This window comes from Megalops cyprinoides, chromosome 21, assembly GCF_013368585.1.
Source record: "Megalops cyprinoides isolate fMegCyp1 chromosome 21, fMegCyp1.pri, whole genome shotgun sequence".
Taxonomy (NCBI): domain Eukaryota; kingdom Metazoa; phylum Chordata; class Actinopteri; order Elopiformes; family Megalopidae; genus Megalops; species Megalops cyprinoides.
In genome coordinates this window covers 16,778,838-16,801,625 of record NC_050603.1, presented here as the reverse complement: position 1 = coordinate 16,801,625, position 22,788 = coordinate 16,778,838, and the positions used below count along the sequence as shown (strand labels likewise).

The 22,788-nt window shown below is 45.8% G+C and overlaps 1 protein-coding gene across 1 annotated transcript; it reads left to right on the top strand.

The window, feature by feature from the left end:
* On the top strand, positions 1 to 20,457 carry LOC118796580 (SH3 domain-binding protein 5-like). Its single transcript, XM_036555550.1, has 9 exons — positions 1 to 347; positions 1,331 to 1,393; positions 4,612 to 4,740; positions 16,092 to 16,256; positions 16,549 to 16,679; positions 17,467 to 17,509; positions 18,679 to 18,898; positions 19,486 to 19,827; positions 20,226 to 20,457. Exons 1-9 carry the CDS (start codon positions 267 to 269, stop codon positions 20,408 to 20,410), a joined length of 1,359 nt encoding a protein of 452 aa, XP_036411443.1. The 5' UTR covers positions 1 to 266; the 3' UTR covers positions 20,411 to 20,457.
* The last annotated feature ends 2,331 nt before the right edge of the window (positions 20,458 to 22,788 follow it).

Here is a 22,788-nt window from a genome sequence, read left to right as displayed (position 1 = left end):
GGAGTTGCAACCGAGGCCGTCTGTTGCGCCAGGGGCTCGTGTTATTGCGACCTGACTATGGTCTGTTATTTTCATCAATCGTTTGATCAAACGTCGCAGTAAATATCCTCCCGAGACTCGCAGTGGATTCACGCTACTTCATCAACGGAGCAACGCATTTCATGTGGAATCGGGAAAGAATCGGTCAGAATACACTGAGGCTGCAGCGCAGACGGACTTAGCTTTTGTTCCGAGCAGGCAACATCATTTGACATAAACTGCCCAAAATGGACAATTTAGAAAAGGGAAATAAATCGGACGAAGACTGTGAATTACCGGAGGAAGAAGAGGTGGATCCCAGAATACAGGTAAAAGCGAGCAACCGAGGGAAAACGACTACAGATTAAACAATGAAACGCGAAGTGCACTTGAAGGGGAAAGTGTGTGTGCGCCGTCTAGTCAGCTACATTTCTGCATTACATTACCGCTGAGGACTTTTTAGGCAGCCTAGTCGGACATCTAGCCACTGGTTTTCTGTACATTTTGGCTGCTAGAGTGTGTGTAGATGGCTGCGTAGCTTCCACGGTCTGCCGGAGTGTGAACGTGATCATGTGGGCGCAGCCAAGGTTATCTGGTGGCATAGACCCTCAGGGCGGCAGTTTCAGATGATTGGCGTTTCGTAGTCTACCAAAGTTAGGTGATAGTGACTAGCAGCAGCAGGTTAAGAAACAGTTATTATGAATGTTGGTGTATAGATGTATATGTCATGTTGCGGATGTCAGATGAAGAATTATATATAGCATAAAGAAAGTCTTGTGTCCCCGGTGGTCTGAATTTGAGCTCTACATCACGTATCACCATTCCCCCCACATATCTTTTAGCGTCTGCATATTTTTATAGTTTAAAGGGAAGCAAATTAAACATCACACCTTCTTGTTCAAGTGAAGTGAATAAACAAAATCCTTCTTCCATGGTTTGGCGCATGCACTTATCTCCATAATAATATCTGCACAGCATATTCACTGTGAAGCTATTTGGCTCATTGTTGTTGGTTTGTTTCAAATTACTTGTGGTTTGGATTTTTTGGGGGGGTTTAAGTAGTGTTTTGAAAAGAACACAATTATTCTCATACATAAGTAATTTGTTTCCTATGAAACCTCAAGAGTGGAAGTAGGCCCGGGTGGGTCACGCATATAAAGATGGCTGTTTTTCTTCAAAAAAAAAAAAAAGACTTTCTTCACAAAGCTTAACAAGCTCCAGATGTTGCTGACTTGCCTCATCCCCCCCTCCCTACTCTCCCTGTCCCTCTCTCCCTGCTCTCTCCTGTGTTTTCTCCATTTTCTCTGAACAGGGTGAACTAGAGAAATTGAATCAGTCCACAGATGACATCAATAGATGGGAGACAGAACTGGAGGTAGGCTGACTGCATTTTGTTAAGTTTTTGAGGGGCGGTGAGACTGTAGCTGTTTTTTTTTTTTTTTTTTTTTTTGGTCAGCTGGATGAAATTCCTGGGAAAGAATACCCTGTGTTTTGGTATAGCACAAGAAAGTTGCAGTGTGTGCATGTTTGTGTGTATGTAGCCATGTTTTAAATCTTGATACTCTTAGGCAGTGGGTTCCAGTAAGATGACTCTCTTAAATAAAAATGCTGACTGCCCACATTATGTAACACATCTTGAAATTAAGATGTTTTAGTTGTCTTAATGTGAATGGTCAGAGTTGAGTAATGGGCCAGGAGCTAAGTTATGCTTGTGAATCAAACAATCTGTTTGTCTATGAATTTCAAAGCAGAGTAAGTTACAATTTGGAAAAATATTGCACTGATAGTGACCTAACAAAAAAACATCATCACATCCTGCTTTTATACAAACAGTTTAATTGTCTGTTTCATTGCTGGTATATTGTAAACCATATCCTATCTGCAGATGGCGTTTTGCCCTATGACCATTCAGTATTTGTCTTTGTTGATTCAGTTGATTCAGCCCCGGCTTTTTGTTTTGAATAGCCTTGGGAAAGAATGTGTAATATAACATGAGCATATTTTCATTATGAAGATTGCAAATAACTCCCAAAATCTGAGTTGTGGGTGGCGCTGGATATGAATTTCAAATATTGCTCATGTGACACTGTGAAGTATGACCTCTTTGCAGGTGAACAAACTGTATTCTCCTGGCTGATCTTTGGATGCTGTTAAGTGACAGTAAAGTGCCACAACTTTCAGTGGAGTAAGAGGGAGTTTTTATAAGGTTTTCAAACGGCATAATCTAAGAATTGGCACACAGCTAAGGATTCAGAGGCCCTCATATATCTTCTTGAAGACAACTGTATTTTGAAAAATAACCAAAAGTAAGTTGATAGCTCGCATGAAGATCAGAGCATAAAGCACCAGACTTTATCAGTTCTTTGGAAATATTATCGCATGCCATTTTGATTTGTTTTTCTGACCAATAGAGCTGGTGTGAAGGCATTCTTGTGACATATTTGTCCAGTTATAGCTGGCATAGCTTTTTGATCAGTCTCAGCTGATGCCTGCGCTGTGGAAGGCTGTGCTCTACTCAGTCTTGTAGTAGTGCATTCTAAATAAACTATTCTGAAGGGTTTAAAGCCAGTACCTGTTCAGTGGTCGTCTTAGGAGATGTAAACCCCAGCACGTAGGAATTTATGCTGAGTTCATCTTGAGATCAGAATCATCAGTAAGCAGGCATAGACAGGCACAATCTGTAACCTAATCTGTTTAGATAACACATTGTTAGCATATTTCTAAAGACTGGCCATAACGGAGCAACCCAAAAACATGTGAAGGAAAGTACAAGGAATTTTGCTCTTGACTATAACAATGACACATCTGCTTCATCTGATATTATGTATTATAATATGTTTGATATGTTATATTCCCTTCACTGACCATCTGACAGGCTTTCCCACTCTGCCACTCTGCTATGCCAAAGTATGTGCACAATGAGAGTCACGATGGGCCACTCATGCAGTGTCCATATTAGGATATCCCTGATCCTTTGAAGGGTTCAGCTTTATGTCTGCTTTACTTCTTTGTTCAGACCTCTAAAACTTTTCTGTACCTTTAAATACTTACACGCATCCAGTTTCAGGCATCATCCAAAACCACTATCAGATAAAACAGACAGAGAGAAAAATGCTCCCATTTTTTCTCCATATCCTCTTATCTGAAATGACAAAATCGGTCAAAATGAACATCAGTTCTCACACATGCTGTCAGTTCTTGTCCATACTCCCCCAGCTGAAATATTATATTATATTAAGTTCAACACAAAGTGGGGCAACAGAATAGGCCCCTGTCCTGGAACAGCTTCCATCCTGTGAGACTGGCAGAAATGGGAGAGAACAGGGAGAGAAGGCGCATTTTAGCTCCCAGCCAGGCTGATCCTATTAACTTCACCTTTAAATGAATATCAGTAATCCGTCATAGAATCAGTAGTTTATCCTACCATTATTATCATTATTGTACATGTATATACTATATATAATAGTTTAACATTCCCTGTAAGATATGAGGTGGTATTAGAGTGGTAGGTTTTACATAATGAACTTAATGAACATAATGAACCCTAAGGAAAGCTGTCATTAAATAAATGGTCCTTGCAAGGTGATGCATTATGAACTTATATAGCTTTGTATGTCCAACCAAACATTTTCCCTGGGTTTGCCATTCCTCGACAGTAACCCACAACACAACACTCTCCGGAATTGTTTGCAGTTCCCCTCTGTTGCTGGCACTAAGCAGGATGTGTGATGTCAGAGGAAGTCTATTTCCTCTTGCCCATTTCACGCCCATTATCTTTGCCCACAGCACTGTTGTAAGTGGGGAGATTGTTATAGTCAGTCTCAAATTCATATTTTAAGTTTGCATTGCACTCTGACCAGGTGACAGATCTTACAGTCTAATTTTAGATATGAAGACCTAGCTGACTGGCAGGCTGGTGTCCGTAGAGATCCAGGTACAATTACCAGGGTGGAATTGAGGGTTTGCAGCAAGTGTTACCAGAAAAGGAATTAAGACGTTAAGGTGATATATTTGCCATTTCAGCTGGCTGCTGTTTGCATTAATCTGTCAGTGACTTCCAAGATGATTTCTTGATGCTCTTCGTGTGGTTTACAGATTTAATAGTGCAGATATTTGACCTACAAAAAATGAAAACCCCACAGTAAGTTATTTGTTGGTAAGATGCTCAGCTTTGACAGTGCAGACTGCTGAAAGCAGATGTTTGCTTGCTTGGTGAAGATCTCTGTTTTGACTTCCTGCTTGTTTGTGTCTGAGGCCTTTTTGTCGTAGACACCCTATTAACGTGATCACATCTAAATGCAGTTAGAGGAGACCGCTCTACTCTGTGACTACCGTGCTTTTTTTAAGTGCCAGAACTGAAGTGAAGTGGATGAGCACACAAGCACGCTCTTTAGACAAGAGCCACATTCCAAACTCGGCCCTATAAACATGGGTCTTGTGCTGCAGCTGGCGACTCTGACCGAGGATGGGCGTGCATAGAGATGGTCTTTGTGTACTTTCTTCTATGAGATTATATGGTGCTTTCCCCCCTGACAGCTTGACCAAATGGTGTAACGGTCACATTACTGGTTCTGGTTCCTCTCCCCCCTCCAGGATGCACGGCAGAGGTTCCGCGCTGTGTTAGTGGAGGCCACGGTCAAGCTGGACGAGCTGGTGAAGAAGATTGGAAAGCCGGTGGAGGACTCAAAGCCCTACTGGGAGGCCCGGCGAATAGCCCGGCAGGTAAAGATTGACACGACCTGTGGGAGGGCCCAGGAGGCCACGCCCACTGCTTCTCTGCCTCAGACTTCTGGGCCAACCTGTGCTGTGACAGGACAATCAAACTGAGGCATGCTGGAGCCAGCCGTGTTGGATAGGGATTGCTCTATTGACATGCAATGCTATTTCATACCCACCATTTAATCTGCTTTGGTTCCAGAATGACATATAGCTTTTTCCTTTAATGGGTCCTTTCAGAATCCCATATTCAATTACAAACAGATGTCTGCAGTGTAGTCTCTGCAGTGGATTCACAGTAATGAAATTTTTGATTATAATGGCATGTGACATACTGACATATTTGAGTTTACAGTTGATTTTAATGTTTAGATCAGAAGACATCATAGCCCAAACACAGGGCTATTGTAGCATTAGTGAAAATCTTAATGAAATCTCCCTTTTTTGTATTTAGATGGCATAGAAATTGCATTATGCTATGTTACGTTTGCTTAGCAGACACGTGTTATTGATAACGAGTTACAGACCTTAACCTCAATTTTTCTGAGATGTTATCCATTTATACAGCTGGATATTTACTCAGGCAATTCAGGTTAAGTACCTTGCCCAAGGGTAAAACAGTAGCCTACATCAAATCAGTCAAACTGCTAACCTTTGAGTTACAAGCTCTGCTCCTTACCACTGTGCACACCTCTGCCTTAGGCAGGCAGGGTGAAGAGTTCAAGCACTTTTTTATTGCCAAGGCAGACTTGATGACCCAGACAGTTGATTAAGAAGCACCTTTGACTGCTCTCTACCTTCATCATTGGCTAACATGTGAATCTGAGAATAAACTTAGGTTAAGCTGAGTGTAGCAAGAAGACACCATGTTGACAGCCTTTGCAAGGCTGATTTCCACATGCATGGTACACGGAACCAAACAGATTCCCTCATTTTTTTCAAGAGTGGAGTTGACTTTTTACCCTGCAAGTTAGTGCTCATTCAGCTACTTATTTACAAGTTGTTGAGCTAGGGTAAAAGTGACTGAATTAAAGTCTCTTCCAAAGCCTCTCAGCTGAACCAAGAAACAGACATTGGGGAATTAGTGTGGTGGTGTTGGTGTGTGTGTGTGTGTGTGTGTGTGTGTGTGAGAGAGAAGGAGTGAGTGAGGATGTTTGTGTGTGTGTGTGCGCGCGTGTGTGTGTGTGTGTGTGTGTGTGTGTGTGCGCCCGTGCCTGTGTCTGTGTGTGAAATGGAGTGCATGTGGTGTATTGCGGTGTGGGGCTAATACACTGCATGTGCTGGGTTGTGTGAGGAAGCATATGTGGCGATAAGCTTATGGATATGTAAGCATTTCTGGCCCCAAGCACAGCTCATTCTGATCACACTAACTGCAAGTAAAGCCAATTATTACACTTTTTTCAGTTCCTCATTCTAAATGCCTGGTATATTTAACCACTGTGAAGCATATCTGTTATGCTATAATGGAAAGATCTCCGATTTAGAGGAACCAATAACAGCCTCTCCTAATCTGAATGTAGGCTTCTGGTGTTCTCAACATGATTTGTCATACACAAACTAGATGTTTTTGCTTCCTTAATTCAAAGTGTTGAGCGGAAAACCAAAATAGACCCTTGACTCTGTATTTGCAAATTACTTGAAACTTTGAGTGGAGACACTTTCTAGCCTTTTTTCCATCTTTGGTGAGGTTGCATGTAATCAGTTTAAGAGCAATTCAAATAACAAGGTGTTAACCTTCTGTTTGCGGCTCAGTGTAGTTTGAGGGGGTGTGCCTGTTTGCTTGTTTGCAAACATATGTACCAGTCCCTCGGGAATAGCTAGTGAGTCAGTTGCGAAAAGAAGTTGCTTTCTGGGCGTATCTTTTTGAAAGAGCCCTCCGCTCTTTGATACATCTGTTATGGTCTGGAATGCTGCTTCAGAAGCAGAGCTGTTTCTCCCTCTTGTCTGCATAAATGTCCCCATTTATTAGTATTATTAGAACATGGCTGTAGTGAAGCAACCGGTCTCTCATTAGGGCAGGGTAGAGTTACATTGCGTTTGTCATTTGCTCAGCAGATTCCTGTACCCGGGGAGACTCGCATAGCTTGCATTGTAATGTATCATCCATTTACACAGCTGGATGTTTGCAGGGGCCACTCGGGGAATGTTGCTTTCTCAGCGGGAGAGCCGCACGTGAGATTTGAACCGAAAACCTTCACAATCCCTACACAAGTCACCAGCGGTTATGATACAGATCCTGTAAAAACCCCCGCTCTTGGCACAAGTCTTAGACTAGGCACTGAAGGCAGGCCCTAGGCTAGCTAGTCTGTCAATGTCATACTGGATGTGTAAACTATATTCAAACCCAGCATGGAAATGCATATACAGTACCAGTCAAAAGTTTGTACACTCCTGATTCAGATAATGAGAAACATGCATACAAAGCCTTTTTGATGTAAAGACTAATGCTTAAATCCTTGAAATTTGTTTCTTAGATAAATACTCACAGTGACTTTGATGCCTAGGTATGAATTTCTTTCAAAAAAAATAATATTTTTAAACAATATTATATATTATATATATTTATTAACAATATTTTTAGCTATTTTAGAGTGCCATTTGTGTTATTTCATGGTTTTTTCTAACTACCTCACCTTGTGTCATATATCTTGCTACATATTGTCATCTGTGCATGACTGTGGTAGCAACAGAAATGGTAACGGTAGCAAAAATAGTAGTAGCACTAGCAGGATTGTAGATGACTAATATGGAGCAGGGACATTTTGATGAAATCATAATGATGTCATAATTATTATTTACAATCACAACAATAAATCCAGTGTAGATTCTGCTTCAGCCGAGTGTGAAGTAAGTGTTCATAAGTGAGGCAATTGACCATCAAGCCATTGTAATTGGAAGAAGTCATAATATGGCACCTGATTTATTATTTTTTTTACTGAATAGCAATTCCTCTTAAGATACTCTTGTTTACCTATTGTATTTCAAGTCTGCCATGCACAGACAGTCTTACTGTATGGAGTTAAATGAACTGCTGCTAAGTGAGGCGACTCTTAAAATGCCCGCTGGTTTTGAATGAATCCCGGAGAGTTACTTGTCTGGAAATCACCACTGCTGTCATGGCCACCTGATAGAGTTGAAAATGTTGCATTTGTGTCACCAGCAGATTGAGGAAGGTGACTCTGAGTCCTATTTTTAAAAATTCAATGCCACATTACATGCTACATCCCCTGTGCACAGACTCATTGTAACCCAGCTAGCTGGACAGCCATTGTTGAGTAGGCACTTTGTCATGCACAAAGCTTTGAGTCTGCATTCCCATTATGGGAATGGGAAAAATAGATCCCATTCACAGGGTCAGTCCCAGGCTATTGTCATCATTTCCCCATACTGTTTTCGCCCCCTCTTCAGCTCTTCGCCCCTGAAGAGACTCTTTGTGAGGGCGCAGGCTGTGTTGGGGACAGTCAACAGTCTGGTTTGTTGCGAGCGGCACCGAGAGGGGGCCCGTGTGACCGCGCGCGATTGTCTCTGTCTGGATTCCTGTAAAGACGAGACTTGCTCAACACGCTGTGCCCCGCACGTGCCCAGTCTGCAGACAAAGGATCGGGTTGACTTCCCAGCTGGCATGCCCACTGGAGGTCCGCCCACCGCATTCTCTGTGCTGATTCGTCGCCGACACAGCGTGACCTGCGGGGGCTGCCAGCTGCCAGGGTCATGGGCGCACGCGTCCTTCCCGCAATCCACAGGCCCGCGCTGGATCAGCATTTTGGGTGGCCGCAAGGCACGGCCCACATTTCTCACACCGGACGAACCTGAATTAACCTGCTAATTAAACTGCTTATTTTAGCTGGGGAGGTGGGGACGGGGTGGGGTGGGGGGAGTGTGAGTGGGCACGGGCATGGAAACGAGATAAGAATAGATGATATGAATGCCATTCTGTTATAGGCAGCGCTGCGTTTTCACTGCCAGTGAAGAGAGCTGTCCCAAGCCCTGTGAGGTCACAGCATGTGAGTGTGATTGCTAATAGGATGGAAGGGACTCGGGCGTGAGCAGGGCTTAACTGTTCCTTTGTAGGTAGTGCTCCTTGTATTAAGTAAGAGAGTTAAGAGTGTTTAAGAAGGAACCGGGCCCTGAAATAATCCAGTTGATAATCCACCAATGAGAAACAGTGGCTGAAGTATTTGCCTCAAACAAACAAGAGTGACTGGTCATTTAGGAGGAGAAAGCCCTGCAACAGCCTCCCAGTTCAAAAAACTATACCCACCCCCTGTACCCTCTCCTGATAGTCTCATTCCCCCAGGGCTGAGAAACGGGGAGCGATCCTGTGGGGTATTCCTGGGAGTCTCCGAATCAATCCCACAATCCTCTCTTGCTGTGTGTGCCCAGGACAGAAGCTGCTCTCCTGCTCCCCATTAAACCAGTGTTTTGGCTGCGGTGGACTATTTTAGCACAGATGTTAGTGACACTTTTCCCATCAAGCCGTCTGCTGGGAAATTGCTAACAGTTCCATTTCTGTGAAGTGGTTTTCTCCATGGCAACACAACGTAAGTGCTTTCAAAGCATTTGGCGAGGCAGACCTTACGAAAAAATTTTACCATTTTTCATAATACATTGTCAAATTACTAATGTAGAATTTACTGCAACTTTAATATATACACGGAAGTGATAACATGATAGAGATTTCATTGAACTTTCGGGGGGGGGGGTTGGGAAGTTCCTGTATGGTTCCCGGTTATACCTGTTTTTCTAGCGGACCACATACCTGCAGCTTTTCCTGTCAGCTGTCCTCCATATGCCTCCTGGTTCCCATCTGTAAAGCTCTCTTCCCTCTGCACTGTCCTGCTCTGTGATTGGTGGGAATGAGGAGTCAACAACCTCATAGCCTTCCCTCAGACTCCATATCCAGCATCAGTCCTGACATCCACCTCTTGTGTATGTCACTGGATAGTGCAATACCAGAAAATACCTTTGAATTAATTGTGTTGTTTAAGTAACATAAATATAGCCTATGTTAAAATAACATTTAATCTCCAGTCATTTTCATCCTATTGGAAAGGTTTCCCCTGCCAATCTAGACAATCTTTCCGTGATGAAATGTTATATGTACAGAAAGTAGGGCATGTATGTTAAGGTTCTCCAGGACATTTGGACTGACACTGCACGCTAGTATTACCTAATACCGCTCATTCAAACACAGGACTGTTGAACATGGAGTGCTGCTATTGAACGTTGGTCCAGGCAGGACTGGATCAACTTAATTGCTGGTGCTTGTGCTGGGTTCCCTGGATGGTGACGGGGGAGATTTAAAAAGCCAGTCTGAAATGAATTATGCAACATGATAATTGTCTCTGTTTGCTGGCGGTTTGCTGTTTGCTGTCCTCCAATGAGGGGGACTTTCAGGGAGATGTAGGGAACTCCTATGTGGTTTCCATTGTACCAAAACATACCAGCCTTTTGTCTAAAGGAGGGGCTGAAACTCAACTTTAATTCACTTTAAACATTTAATCATGCATTTAGTTGCTGTGGCTAAGGAATCTTTGGCAGCATTTGTACTTTCCCATGTGGTTTTATGAACAGCTGTGTCATATTTATGATAGATGGGATTTTGAAAGTAGAAGACACTGTGAGCGTATAACTACCTCTGGGGTAAACAGGAGACTTGACGAATGTCTGTAATCATATAATATAACGTGATCAGCGCTAAGGAAGGGCTGAGGAACTAAATGGTTGTTTTGATCCGGGCACTCCAAATATGTGCCATAAAAGCAAGCTTTACAGCTCACAGTGTTTATAATATCACATTACAACAGATATGACTCTCAGGGTGAAGGGTTTTCAGGCAAACTACCTCTTTTGTGAGGTCATTCTTGCTGTCTTTAGCTGAGGAGGAAATAGGTCAGAGATCGTGGGTCAGAAATAGGTGTGGGGTCACTGGAGTTTGTTGTGCAGTTAGTCTTTTTCAGTATAGAGTGCGAGCTGGGTTTTTGTATCCTTCCTTCTCATTAAATATACATTGTTACCTTGTTTTCCCTCACGTCATCGAAAGCAAGGGACTTGAATGAAGTAGGTCAGGCAGTCTGCTGTTGTTTTTTTGGAGGACAACGCCCAATTTAAAATTCAAGCTGTGCTGCGCTGGCTGCCCTGCCCGAGCTTCCCCAGGACTGCAGAGTGCTGCGCTTTGCCTGAGCAGCTCCGTAAGACCCAGTTCATAGAACAGCACAGCCACCTCTGAGTCGACTGCCGTTACTGTTTTGTAGGCAGGTGGGATGACTCTACGAATTGGGCACAAATCCACCTGGGGAGTTATTTCTGTAGAGCAGCCACTGTACAGCAGCCACTGGTCAGAGGGGTTCATATGGGCCATACTAAAACAGAAATGTTACGAAGGGAATACTAATACAGATACTGATACCAATACCAATACTAATGCCAATATTTTTATTTGGTGGTTCTTGTACAGGGCACTCACAATACTTAGAAAGTTAGAAAAAAGTTTAAAAAGTGGCCAAAGATTGGGGTGGGGTTGGGTGAAGGGGGAATGAGGGATTGTGGTGGTGATGTGCTACAAATCTGGTTAATGGTTAAAGCAGTCCCTCACAAATAAGCTCTATGAGAAACAGAATAAAGACAGAAGCATCCAGGGATTACCGGGAATTGGAACCAGCGTCATTTCCAAAACGACGCCATAAAATTTGGCATTTTCCCCCATGGGGGCCATCTTGGGAAGCTCAGAGCCACCAGAGACCGGCGGGTCAGGGCGCAGCGTGTGGAGCTGCTCGTTGCGGGCTGTTGAGATACTTCACCATGCTCCGGTGATCTGCGGGCACTCCGGTCAGCAGAGTTACGCAAACGCGGCAGCGAATGGCGCCAGGCGCCATTATTCAACATCCCGCCACAGCGATGACACAGTATGGCTGTGCTGAGGGTGCTGGGCGGGGGATTGCTAAGCAGCTTTGCATCCTTTCCCCCCCCTTTCCCCCCTTCCAAAACCATAGCGTCACAGATCAGGACTCTAGCAGCTGCGGTGGGATATATGACACGTCAGGGCTGGCGCTGTGTCCGCGTCAGACTGGCGTTTGAGTTGAAGCAGAGAGCCAGGGGTCCTTTGCTCCTGTGAGGCCATCTGATACTTTTGGCTTTTGTCTCCATAGTGTTTATGTAATGGTGCATGTGTCACAGCAGTTTTGTGAGGACATTTGTGGGCAATTAATTTTTGACTGATTTAAAATTTGAGATTTGGGCTGCAGTTTTGTTATGGAGCTCAAGAATAACAGTCAGTGTCAGTGGGAATGTCAGTGAGATCTAGTCAGGTGACACAAAAGGTAACCATGAGTTATTCTTTTTGAATTCACAACAGAAAACTAAAAACAAAAAGGGTCTGTATGTATTCTGTGTGGTACTGAAACTTGCCTCTCAACTTTAATTTGGGGTTAAATCTTACTGGCTCTCAGATATGAGGTCAATAAAAACATGGTTATTAATTAATTTCATCTCACACTGTCTCACTGTTAAGCTCATTATGCATTTTAATGAACAGCTGTAACATCTGAGTGGATTAAATGCAAATTTGGATTTTGTTGCTGCCATAACTGAGACTCACTGTTGTTGGTGAAGTCAGGCCTGTTTTCCTACCTCACAGAACATATTGGTCACGGCCAACAGTAACATTTCATCACCTCCATTCTCAGACTCCCACAGCTGATGGCACGGCCTGTGGGTCAGGGGCCACGGTATACGAGCTTGAATGAAGTCATGTTATGGCGTCATTCTCCCTTGAGAAGTCTCCGGGCACGTCTGTAGCCAGCTTTGCCACACAGTGATGAATGTGTGGAGTGAGAAGACTGGTTAGGATCTGGTTACTTCTCTCTCTCTCCCCATGGGGGACCATTTTGGCCTTCCCTCTTGTGACCAAAGAAAATGTTTGTCCCTGGCAACTGGAAAAATCTATCATACAAATCTAATAGTCTAGCAGGGAGATACACTATAGCCTGTAATCTTCTGTGAACTGATATCTGTGTCAACCTGTGACACAAGCAGTTTCACAAGCAGTACTTATATCAAAATCTTTTGATATTAATCTCCTGTTTTATCAAATGGGATTTAAAGTGAACTCAAACTCCACAACATTATTGCATTCTTGTTCCGTTATTGAATGTTTTTATATGATGGGCCTCCTGGTGGAGGCTCTCAGTGGGAGCTCTGAGTGGAAGTCCCGCTGTCCAAGCTGTGAGTCATGTCTCCTGGCCGGCCTCTAATGGCTCCGTTAACAGTCATAAACAGGCTCACAAAGTTTCCTCCGTGGGTTTTAAACAGAAAAGTAGGGCATGGAAAAAAGAAAACGACAGCAGTCAGGTCAAGATATTTGTTTTGGGGTGCGTTTCTGCAAAGTCACAAAGACATCACTGTGGCTGCGTTCTTCGTTCTGACGTATGGTTTGCTCTTTGGTCTTGGTTGGGCTGAGAATGCTGTCCAGTCAGGCCACAGCCTGATGCTCAGAAGGCCTCGCAGTCAATGTTCTTCCCAGAATTGGAGTAGATACATGGAAGGAGAGGAAACTGTGTTGACTTGTAGAGGTGGGTTTTTAAATGGGGCTGGTGATCAGAAAGCCCTGTGTTCTAACCTTAGCCTGAGTCCTGGTCTGCAGATGTGGACATATTTCCAACAAGAAGGTTGAATTATTGAGAAGGCACTGACTGTGTTTCACATAGTGGCACGGAAATACCCAGAATTCTGAAACACTCCACGCTTTGTCGGGCTCGGACTCACTGACTGACTCAACCCCTCTTTGCCCACATTCCTTTGTTCAGATGCAGCTTCTTATCAGACAGCTGGGAAGAAGTACCACACTTTGATGTTTTCTTTATCTTTGAAGCAAAGTTAAAAATAGCAGTCCCAGATAAAAAAAGAAGTGTGGCATCTTATATGTGCCGTGAGTCCCTGGCTTTATATGAAGGAGGAAGGAAGTTGGAGGAGTCCTGGTGGGGTGTCCATCATCTATTAGGTGTGGGTGCAACTACATTGAGTGTCATGTGTCATTTTATCATATTAAACTCTTTATTATGCACATGAGGAGACTGTATGCCTTTTGTCTGAAGCATCATTTTACATTTACATTATTCATTAAGCAGATGCTCTTATCCAGAGCGACTTCCAGCCCAGTAGAACATAAGTGTATCCATTGTACCATAAGTGTGTCCTTTTAGCGTCAGTGTCTGCTCTCCCCATGCGACCGACATCTTTGTTGAAGATTCTCAAGGGACGATCCTGCTGGGTAGAATTTCTGTTGTGCACATGCACTCCCACAATGCTGAATGGTTCCCCCACGGTCCACTACGGTGGGGGATGTAGCCGATTTTCGCATGTAAACACCCGGATGAGATTGCGTGTGGCTACAATGGAATGAGATGTCACAAACAGGACAGTGTCTTCAACGTACTGTATGAGGCTCCCGTCATGTGAAGAGAACAAGGGACGAGCTGTTGGAGGAATGTGCTGCGCTGGCAGGCGTAATCAAATTTGAGCTTTCTCCCATGGCAAAACGCTGAAATTGCCGTTACTCTGGGCAGGGCGGGGTGGATGAGTAATGCCCTGACTAAGGAACCCCATGGCAACACACGATGGCCGTTACACCGACTCTCAGTGTTAAAATAAGCAACTGGAAGTGACACAAGTGAGATGTGGGCTTTCTGTGTGTGTACACTCATCTGAACCTCAAATTTGTGCATGCGCTTGAGGATGAATGAAGCCCATGGATTAAACTGTATGTAGAAGAAACTCGGTTGTGTAGCCTGTTCACTTACCCCTTTGTGTGATATTGTTGTCTAGTTTATCCACGTGGAGGAGGATTTCAGTTTCAAAACTTATCCAGGAGTACTCATCCTTGTAAAATGCATTTTAAGCATGTATCTCACAGCATGAAATTTCACTGATCTAAAAAAAGCTCTTCATAATTTCATATTAGCCTGTATTATTATTAACCTCAAACACCCTATGATTTGGGCTGTCAGGCAGTTTCAAGTGGTTAAGCAGATCTTATTTACTCATATACAGTAGGTGACAAGTAAGTAAATAGTCTGCATTTGTATGTATGTTGACCAGCAGGTCTCCTGGTCGTTAATAATGACAGAAAAGGTTAAAAACAAAACCGAAAGGGCTATAACTCTTGATGTGGTTCCTCACAGCTATGCAAACTGAAGATATGGGCTAAAGGGAAACTTGGAAAGACTACCGGTTTGAGTCTGTACTGCAGTGTATTTAAGGGGAAAACCATGTTTAGATTTACACTCCATTTCATCTACGAAAACTCATTTGTCATGTGACACAGCTGTTTTTTGTAATGGCAGGGAATCCACGGTGATATCGCAAAGATTTGTCTTTCAGTAGTACATGCACACGAAGGTGATGTGTCTAGGTATAGCCATTTAAACCATGCCTGTGTCTCAAGGTTGGACGATGAAGAGTAGCAATGTAATTTTCTAAGTTTATCTGTAGTTTACCCTGAAGCTTGCTGGGTGTTGTGCAGTCCTCCAGGGCTTCACTTGTGTCCTATATAATGTTGTTGACCCATGCATAAGACCTCACATGCACAGCTTATACTTGACCAGATATGTGAAATGGTCAGGTCTGACATAACTAGCCCTTCACTTACACAAGCACATTATGTAATACCATAATTCATGGTCAACGATTTAGACCTTTGGTACCTGCTGTTTCCTTAAGTTGCTTTTTCCCCCAGGAATGTTTCAAAACACACATGACAACTGCATGTGTTCAGCTATTTTGGGCAGGAACAGGCTGATATTTGGTTAGCATGTGTGTACGAAGCTGGCACACTCCTTGAGAAAGCTGCGTGTCCTGTGCGTGTCCTGTGCGTTGCTCTGGAGGACAGATCTAGTGTTAGCAGGTCACTCTGTTTCGCAAGCATCGTTGATGGATGTTCAAGGTGGAAGAGGGTGTTACTCCTTCTCTCACACCTGCAGGTCGACCTGCTCCAAAATTCCCTGCCCTGGTGACATATTTACTGCTCAAATAGGAATTTGTGCTGAGGTGATGCTGTCTGTTGTGTTTGTGGCTCGGTTTGTGGCTGTGTGAGTTGTCCACTCGGTTCAGCACAGCTGCTGGGTTTGGAGGGATTGGGGGGGGGGGGCGGTTGGTGGCAGACTGGTTCTTTGACAGCCCACATTGGCAAGAAGACTGTCTTGGTTGTCACTCAGCCTCAGAACTGAGGGTCTGGTGTACCGTGACTAAGGGTCTGTTATTGAATGTCTGGTTGACTGTGACCGAGTGTCTGGTTGACTGTGACCGGGGGCCTGGGTGACGCACGTCCATCCTGAGGCAGTGTTTCTCCCCTGTGTGTGCAGGCCCAGCTGGAGGCTCAGAGAGCCACACAGGACTACCAGAGGGCCATAGAGGTGCTGCGTGCTGCCAAAGAGACCATATCCCTGGCGGAGCAGAGACTGCTGGAGGAGGACAGCCGGCAGTTTGACTCGGCATGGCAGGAGATGCTCAACCACGCCACCCAGAGGGTAAGTAGCGGTTAGGCATCACTTAAAGTGTTCCTCCAACAGTAGTACCCATAATCCAGTGCTCAGAATTTCATCCTTTGCAAGTTTAGTCTTTGCTGTTGCATAGGTGACTAGCAGTAGGAATAGTAACAGTAATAATAATAGTATGTAATATTCAAATTCAATGACTGTTTTGACTCACCTCTTCCTCTTGAATGAGGGTGAAAGTGTCAGGCTTCCATAGAGACTAAAAACAAAAAAAAAAAAAAAAACAGCTCAGAGGCTGACAGTTGTTCCTCATTGGCTGCTGCAGGTGATGGAGGCGGAGCAGACGAAGGCGCGCAGCGAGCTGGTGCACAAGGAGACGGCGGCGAAATACAACAGCGCCATCGGCCACATGAAGCAGCTGGAGAAGAAGCTGAAGCGAACCATCAACAAGTCGAGGTGAGCGGGTCTGCCGGCCGCCGCCCACGGAAGGACGCTGACCGCTGGATGTCATTTACAGCGTTATCCGTAACCAAAAGGTTGCTGGTTCAATTCCCTGCAAGGGCACTGCTGTTGTACCCTTGGGCAAGGTACTTAGCTCAGAATTGCTTGAGTAAATATCTAGCTGTATAAATGCATAAAAATTGGTAACCTACTGTATGTAAGTTGCATAGGAGTGTTTGCTAAATGACAATAATATAATATAATGTAAATGCCATTTCAGTTCTCCTTTCACACATGAAATAGTCAATGGTGCTCGTTTGGGTGAAAAATGGAGTGTGGCTGTAGGGGTGATTGAAGAAGTGGGTATCTGAAACAGGAGAAGTGTTGTTTCCAGGCCCCGGGGGCTCTGACTGCCTTCCTCCGCTGGAGGCCTGGGTTTGGGCGGTTTGGCTGCTGTTGCTGTTGCTGGAGGCCAGGGCTGGGTGTTTACATTTGAATGGCTCCCTGGCAGCCAGCTGCGCCTGGGACTAATGCAGGCCAGATGTGAGACGGCCCTCTGGGTTCTGGAGGAAAACGAGAGCTCTCTCGCTCTCTCTGGCAGCCTCGGCCCTGTTTTTCCCCCTGGGGAGCCCAGGGAATGTGACGGCTCACTGTGATGGAACGTGTTTTTTCCGAGGTCCACGGTTGCCATGGTGACGCATACTGTACTATTCCAGGGTTTTTTCAATCACACTAATTTTCTCTCTCTCCCTCTCCCTCTCCCTCTCCCTCTCTCTCTCTCTCTCTCCCCCTCTCTCTCTAGGCCCTATTTTGAACTGAAGGCAAAATACTATCTGCAGCTTGAGGTAGGTGCTTAATTATTATGTGCACATGTGTCTGACCTCGCGGGGATTCTGATGGTTGCATCATATGTGCCTGTAATAGAGAAAACACCAGCTGCGTCAGTGCACCGATGCGGGCGGTGCCGAGAAGGTCGCAGACATTAGAACATCCTGCCGCCTTGTGTTTGTCATCATCCGCCCTGCTCTGCTTCTCGGGTGGAGTCTGACACATGACCGTACTAAATCATTTCAGCAGGCTAATAATACAGTAATCTCTACATTAAAGAGGAGGCTCGTTTTATGGCAAACGATGTAAAGAGAAGAGGTTTCGACACCACCCATCTCAGAACTTTCTGCCATTGTATCACGAGGTTGGGGGGGACATCTTATGCTGTTTTTTGTGAAAATGTTTAATGTTTGCATAGACACAAGTAAATCATTTTGACCATGTTGACCATTAGTATGGAGCTGTACTCCTCAAATTAAACTCTAAAGACATGGCATGTTGTTTGGGTCCAAAACTGTCACGATTACACTTATCTGTGAAGAGAATTACATACCTTCATTTTGTTGTCTTTCAAATGACCAATTCCAGGCAGCATCATCGAGTGCAGCGTTTCTCAAACCTCTCCTGGAGTACCCCCTGCCCTGCAGGTTTTAGATCTCTCCCTGCTCCAACACAGCTGATTCAAATGATCAGTTTGTTATTAAGCAGCTTCAGGAGTTCATAACGAGTGGATCATTTGAATCAGCTGTGTTGGAGCAGGGAGAGATCTAAAACATGCAGGGCAGGGGGTACTCCAGGAGAGGTTTGAGAAACGCTGATCTAGTGGACACACCTGGTTACAGTACAAATAGATGTTTTCAGGGAATGAGACCTCAAAACATAATAAATGAGGGAGCAAGAAGTTCTGAGATGATGGTTGTTGGGCTCAAGTCTTTTGAGATGGAATGATATCATTCCTGGTGCGTTCACATTTACATACATACATACACACGCATATACACACAGAGGAATGCATCTGGATCATTACTGCAACAGTATGCATTAAACGCCTTGATGTCACACATGGGCTTTGACCATGCATCCCCTTGGGTGTGGTGTCTTAACCCAATACGGGTTCCCCTTGTATCCATTACTGTTCTTTGTGCGGTTCTCTGTGGTGATCCCCCCTCCCCGTCCCCTCCTCCAGCAACTGAAGAAGAAGGTGGACGAGCGACAGGCCAAGCTGGCCCTGGCCAAGGCCGAGTACCGGACGGCGCTCCGTAACCTGGAGACCATCTCCGACGAGATCCACGAACGCCGCCGCTCCTCCGCCATGGGGCCCCGGGGGCGGGGCGTGGGCGCCGAGGGCGACGGCGTCTCCGGGGACGACATCGCCAACTTCAAGATGGAGTCGGACGGTATATCCAGTGAGTGTCACGACAGTAGGGCGGCCAGCCCCTTCCACCATGTGTGACATACTGAGTCACTACGTCCGGGCTTCAGCAGCTACTGGTTCTGTATTTGCCTCTGTGGATGGTAGCTGACAGCTAGCAGATGACAGCTGAGAGTGATGTCGTGGTGAAAGGGCCATTCGAAACAGCGTTGTTTGTTTATGTCTGGGTTTGAAGGGTAATGCTCTTCGATTCTGTGAATTTTTGCCGCTTCACAGCAAAGTTAATGATTCCTCACTTGAAGGTCAGTCGTTCAGAATGCATAAGATTTATGACCAGCATTTTATGGAATCATCTCCGGAGAAGGACACTTGCTTAACAAATGTGTTACAAGATGTATTGAGAATTACCTTGGTAATAAATACCCCAGAGACCTATTCCATTCGTGACGTGGTGTCTTTGACTTTGGCAAAACTCTGTTGTACTGAAAGTTGTGCACAAAAGTACTGAATTGTGGGTCTTTGTAGGTTATAGTGATGTAACGGTGGGGCTCCTCCTTCAACCAATGAGATTGCAGAGATTTGCCAGGTCCTCTGAATGGATGTTTCTCTTGTGTCTTGCAGTGGTGTCGGTGTCATTCGAGGATGAGAGCTGTAACAGTGGCATGTCAGAGGAGGACTATGAGACCCGGTCCACATGCAGCATCAGCTCGGGGCTTGCCACCTCCCCCCCGGACTTGCCCTGTCCGTGTCCCTCTTCCACGTCCTCCCCCGCCTCGCCCCCCGCCTCGCCCCCAGCCTCGGCCCCCGCCTCGCCCTCTACCTCGCCCTCCTCCTCGCCCCGACCCAGCAGTCTGGACCTGCCGGGCCCCGTCTCCTTGTGTGCATTCGGGCTCATGTCCCCTGTCCTGGGCCCACGGAGTGAGTGCAGCGGGGCGTCGTCCCCGGAGTGCGACCTGGAGCGAGGTGAGTGAGTGAGTGAGTGAGTGAGTGAGTGAGAGAGAGAAACCCAGAGAGAGATGAGATTAAACACATGCATGTGTGTGAGAGAGCAGGACCCTGTGATACGGAAGGGAATTGGCATCCTCACCTGAGAGGGAAAGACTGAGTGAAGCAGAAGTTCAGGCAAACACATCATTCCATTTGAGTTACAGGAAGAGGCTGTTGGAGGTCAGAGGAAAGTACCTGTAATACAGACCACGGACTAGTCTGTGAACAGAATAGCGACAGAGTAATAAGAGTAAAAATGTAATGAATGTAATGCAAATGTAAAAGCTCTTGCTCTGAAGGTGTGTGTGTGCTCTTAATAACTTTGTGCCTCTGTGTGTGTGTGTGTGTGTGTGTGTGTGTGTGTGTGTGTTCAGGAGACCGGGCAGAGGGAGCTGAGGGTGAACAGAGCGACGGCCCCAGCAACGCCGCCAAGAAAAGAACCAACCTGGAGAGCCGCTTCGGTCGCATGTCCCTGGAGCATTCTGCAGATTCTGAGCAGGACACCTTCTCTGCGGCCCAGCGCCCCGCTCCCCCCGCGCTATTGGTCAACGGGGTTTGAGAGCGGGACACTCCCCCGTCACCGCCCCCGGCTCCCGCCCCCCTCCCGCCCTCCCCCCTCGCCCCCTCGTGTGTGTGCCAGCAGCAGAACTGTGCCAGCCGCCCTCGCACTCATGGACTCGATCCAAAGGACGACGCGTCGGAACGCTCACTGTAAATAACGTTGTTCTCGGCTGTCGTTCTGAGATGAGATGAACACCCGGCTCCGCAGACGGAAAGGGGCTTTTGCACCTGGAATGACTGAAGCTCTTGAGGTGACCACATTATGTGCCAAAATTGCCTCTCACTCATCCCCTACCCCGAACTCTTGCACAACCATTTCACTTCCATGATAAAATGAAATGAAATAAGGCATTTGATTAATCACCTGCAAAGCTAAATGAACAAAATCTACACTCCTAATTACCAGTAGAAAAAGCTTTAAGATGCAGTGTGTGTGTGAGAGAGTGTGTGTGTTTGATAGTGTGAATTTGCCTGTGTGTGTGTATTCATGTGTGTGCATGTGTGTGTGAATATGTTTGTGAATGTGTGTGTTTGTATATGTATGTTTATATGTGTGTGTGTGTTTGGGTGGAGGGATGACAGACTGACCGATGAGGCCCTCACTCCCACTCCTGGACTCTCCTCAGTCCATAAACAAGCTTCCAGCCCACTCACCACATCACCATCCACCTGTTCCCTTCTCTCTCGGGCCTGCGGAAGTGACCCCCTCCCTTCCCAATATAATGCCCAGCTATTATGGGAATAATGGAATGAAAACTGACATAAGGGCGTTAGGGCATTTTTTTTGTTTGGGCAGCACTTACAAACCCCTCCATGGGCCACGGCACAAGGAGAGACCTCCCCTCCACTATTTAAACAAAGCAATATTCAACGGAAGAACAGCAGATTGCTCAAGGAGCTCTCTTTAGCACAAAGAGACGTGGAATGCTGCACGGCGATGCTGTGGAATAAGTATTTACTCGGGAACTGCGCAGACCGCTGGGGAGGAAGGCACACCCACGAGCAGACGTTAAAAACGAGCACAGAGGAAATGACCAGGGCTGAGCTGTGAAGCACTGAGTCGCTGTGTTTTTCCTGCCTAGGAACCTGATGTTAAATGCATTCGTTTACGCGGCCCAGTTCTCCGGGCGCCCATATCATCAGCTCGCATTGTCAGGACAGCTGTGTCGTACGCTGCCGCCTGTCCCGCGGTTGTTCCCGTGTGCCGTGCTGCCCCCTCTGTGTTCCTTTCCTGCGATCTACTGAGAGAGCAGGGAGCAAACTTGTACCCATACACCCCCCCCCCCTTCAGTGTCTTGTTATGGTAACTGTGGACTCTCTCCGCCACTTATGTCCCTGTTCTCAGTAATAAACTGGTTTTCACTGCATCACCGCCCCACCTTGTTTTATTTCCCTTCCCAGGAACGGTAATATGGGAGCTTCGCTTTATTTACACGCTTAACAGACACTTTTACCCGGGTTGACTCCCATGGCCTGCATTTTACCTCTCAGCAGTTTATGTAGCTTGGTGTTTTAGTGAAGCAATTTGGGTTTAAGTGCCGTGCTCGAGGTAGGCATGCACCCTGTGGAGGCAGATTGCAGCGTAGCGAGTTTACTGAAAACGGGCAGGCAGCAGGCCCCGCCAAGCGCAAATAAACAAACATAAATACAAAGGCAGGGGAGCTGTGGTTTCACAGTGAAAGGGGAGGCCTTGACATTTTTTTTAATGACACAGGATTCTGTCTCTAGGGAAAAAAAACACAAGAATTCCCTCCCTCACAGTTAATAATTTAGACAGAGGGATTTAATCATTTCTGGTCCCTGTGATCTGTGTGTCTGTCATCTGCACAAACTTAAAAGGACACAGCACTGGAGGAGTACCTGACTGTCCTTAAAACTGCCAAGTTAGCTCTATACATAAAAAACGGGTTTGTTAAGGCAGGGCCAAAAGGATTATTGTTAGTGTCACAGAAGTGAAATAAGCACAGGTATGTGCGAATGTGCAACGACTAGGCGTATCCGCCCCGCTGCGTCTCACAGCTGTGTTACTCTCATTAGATCTGTCCCTGGCAGCGGCAAAAGGGATGCCTGACGCCGTGCAAGCAGCCACTGTAAGGTATGAGCCGTCCTCATCCCCTGCGTCTGGTGCTCACCTGCCGTGGCTGCAGGCCCGAACACTTCCACTCCCGCACCTCTCTCCCCCTGGGCCTCAGCCTCAGCTGCGAAAGCTCCCTGTACAGAGTCTGCTGCTCTGAGCTGCGGCCGATGTTTTTGAAATTGTCCTATGACTCCAATTAAGGCTGTAATTCCTAGCCGATGGCAACAGGCACACGCAGGCCAACCAGAGCAGATGAGTCAGCATCAAAACAGACATGTCAACATAGCAGGGAATGACAA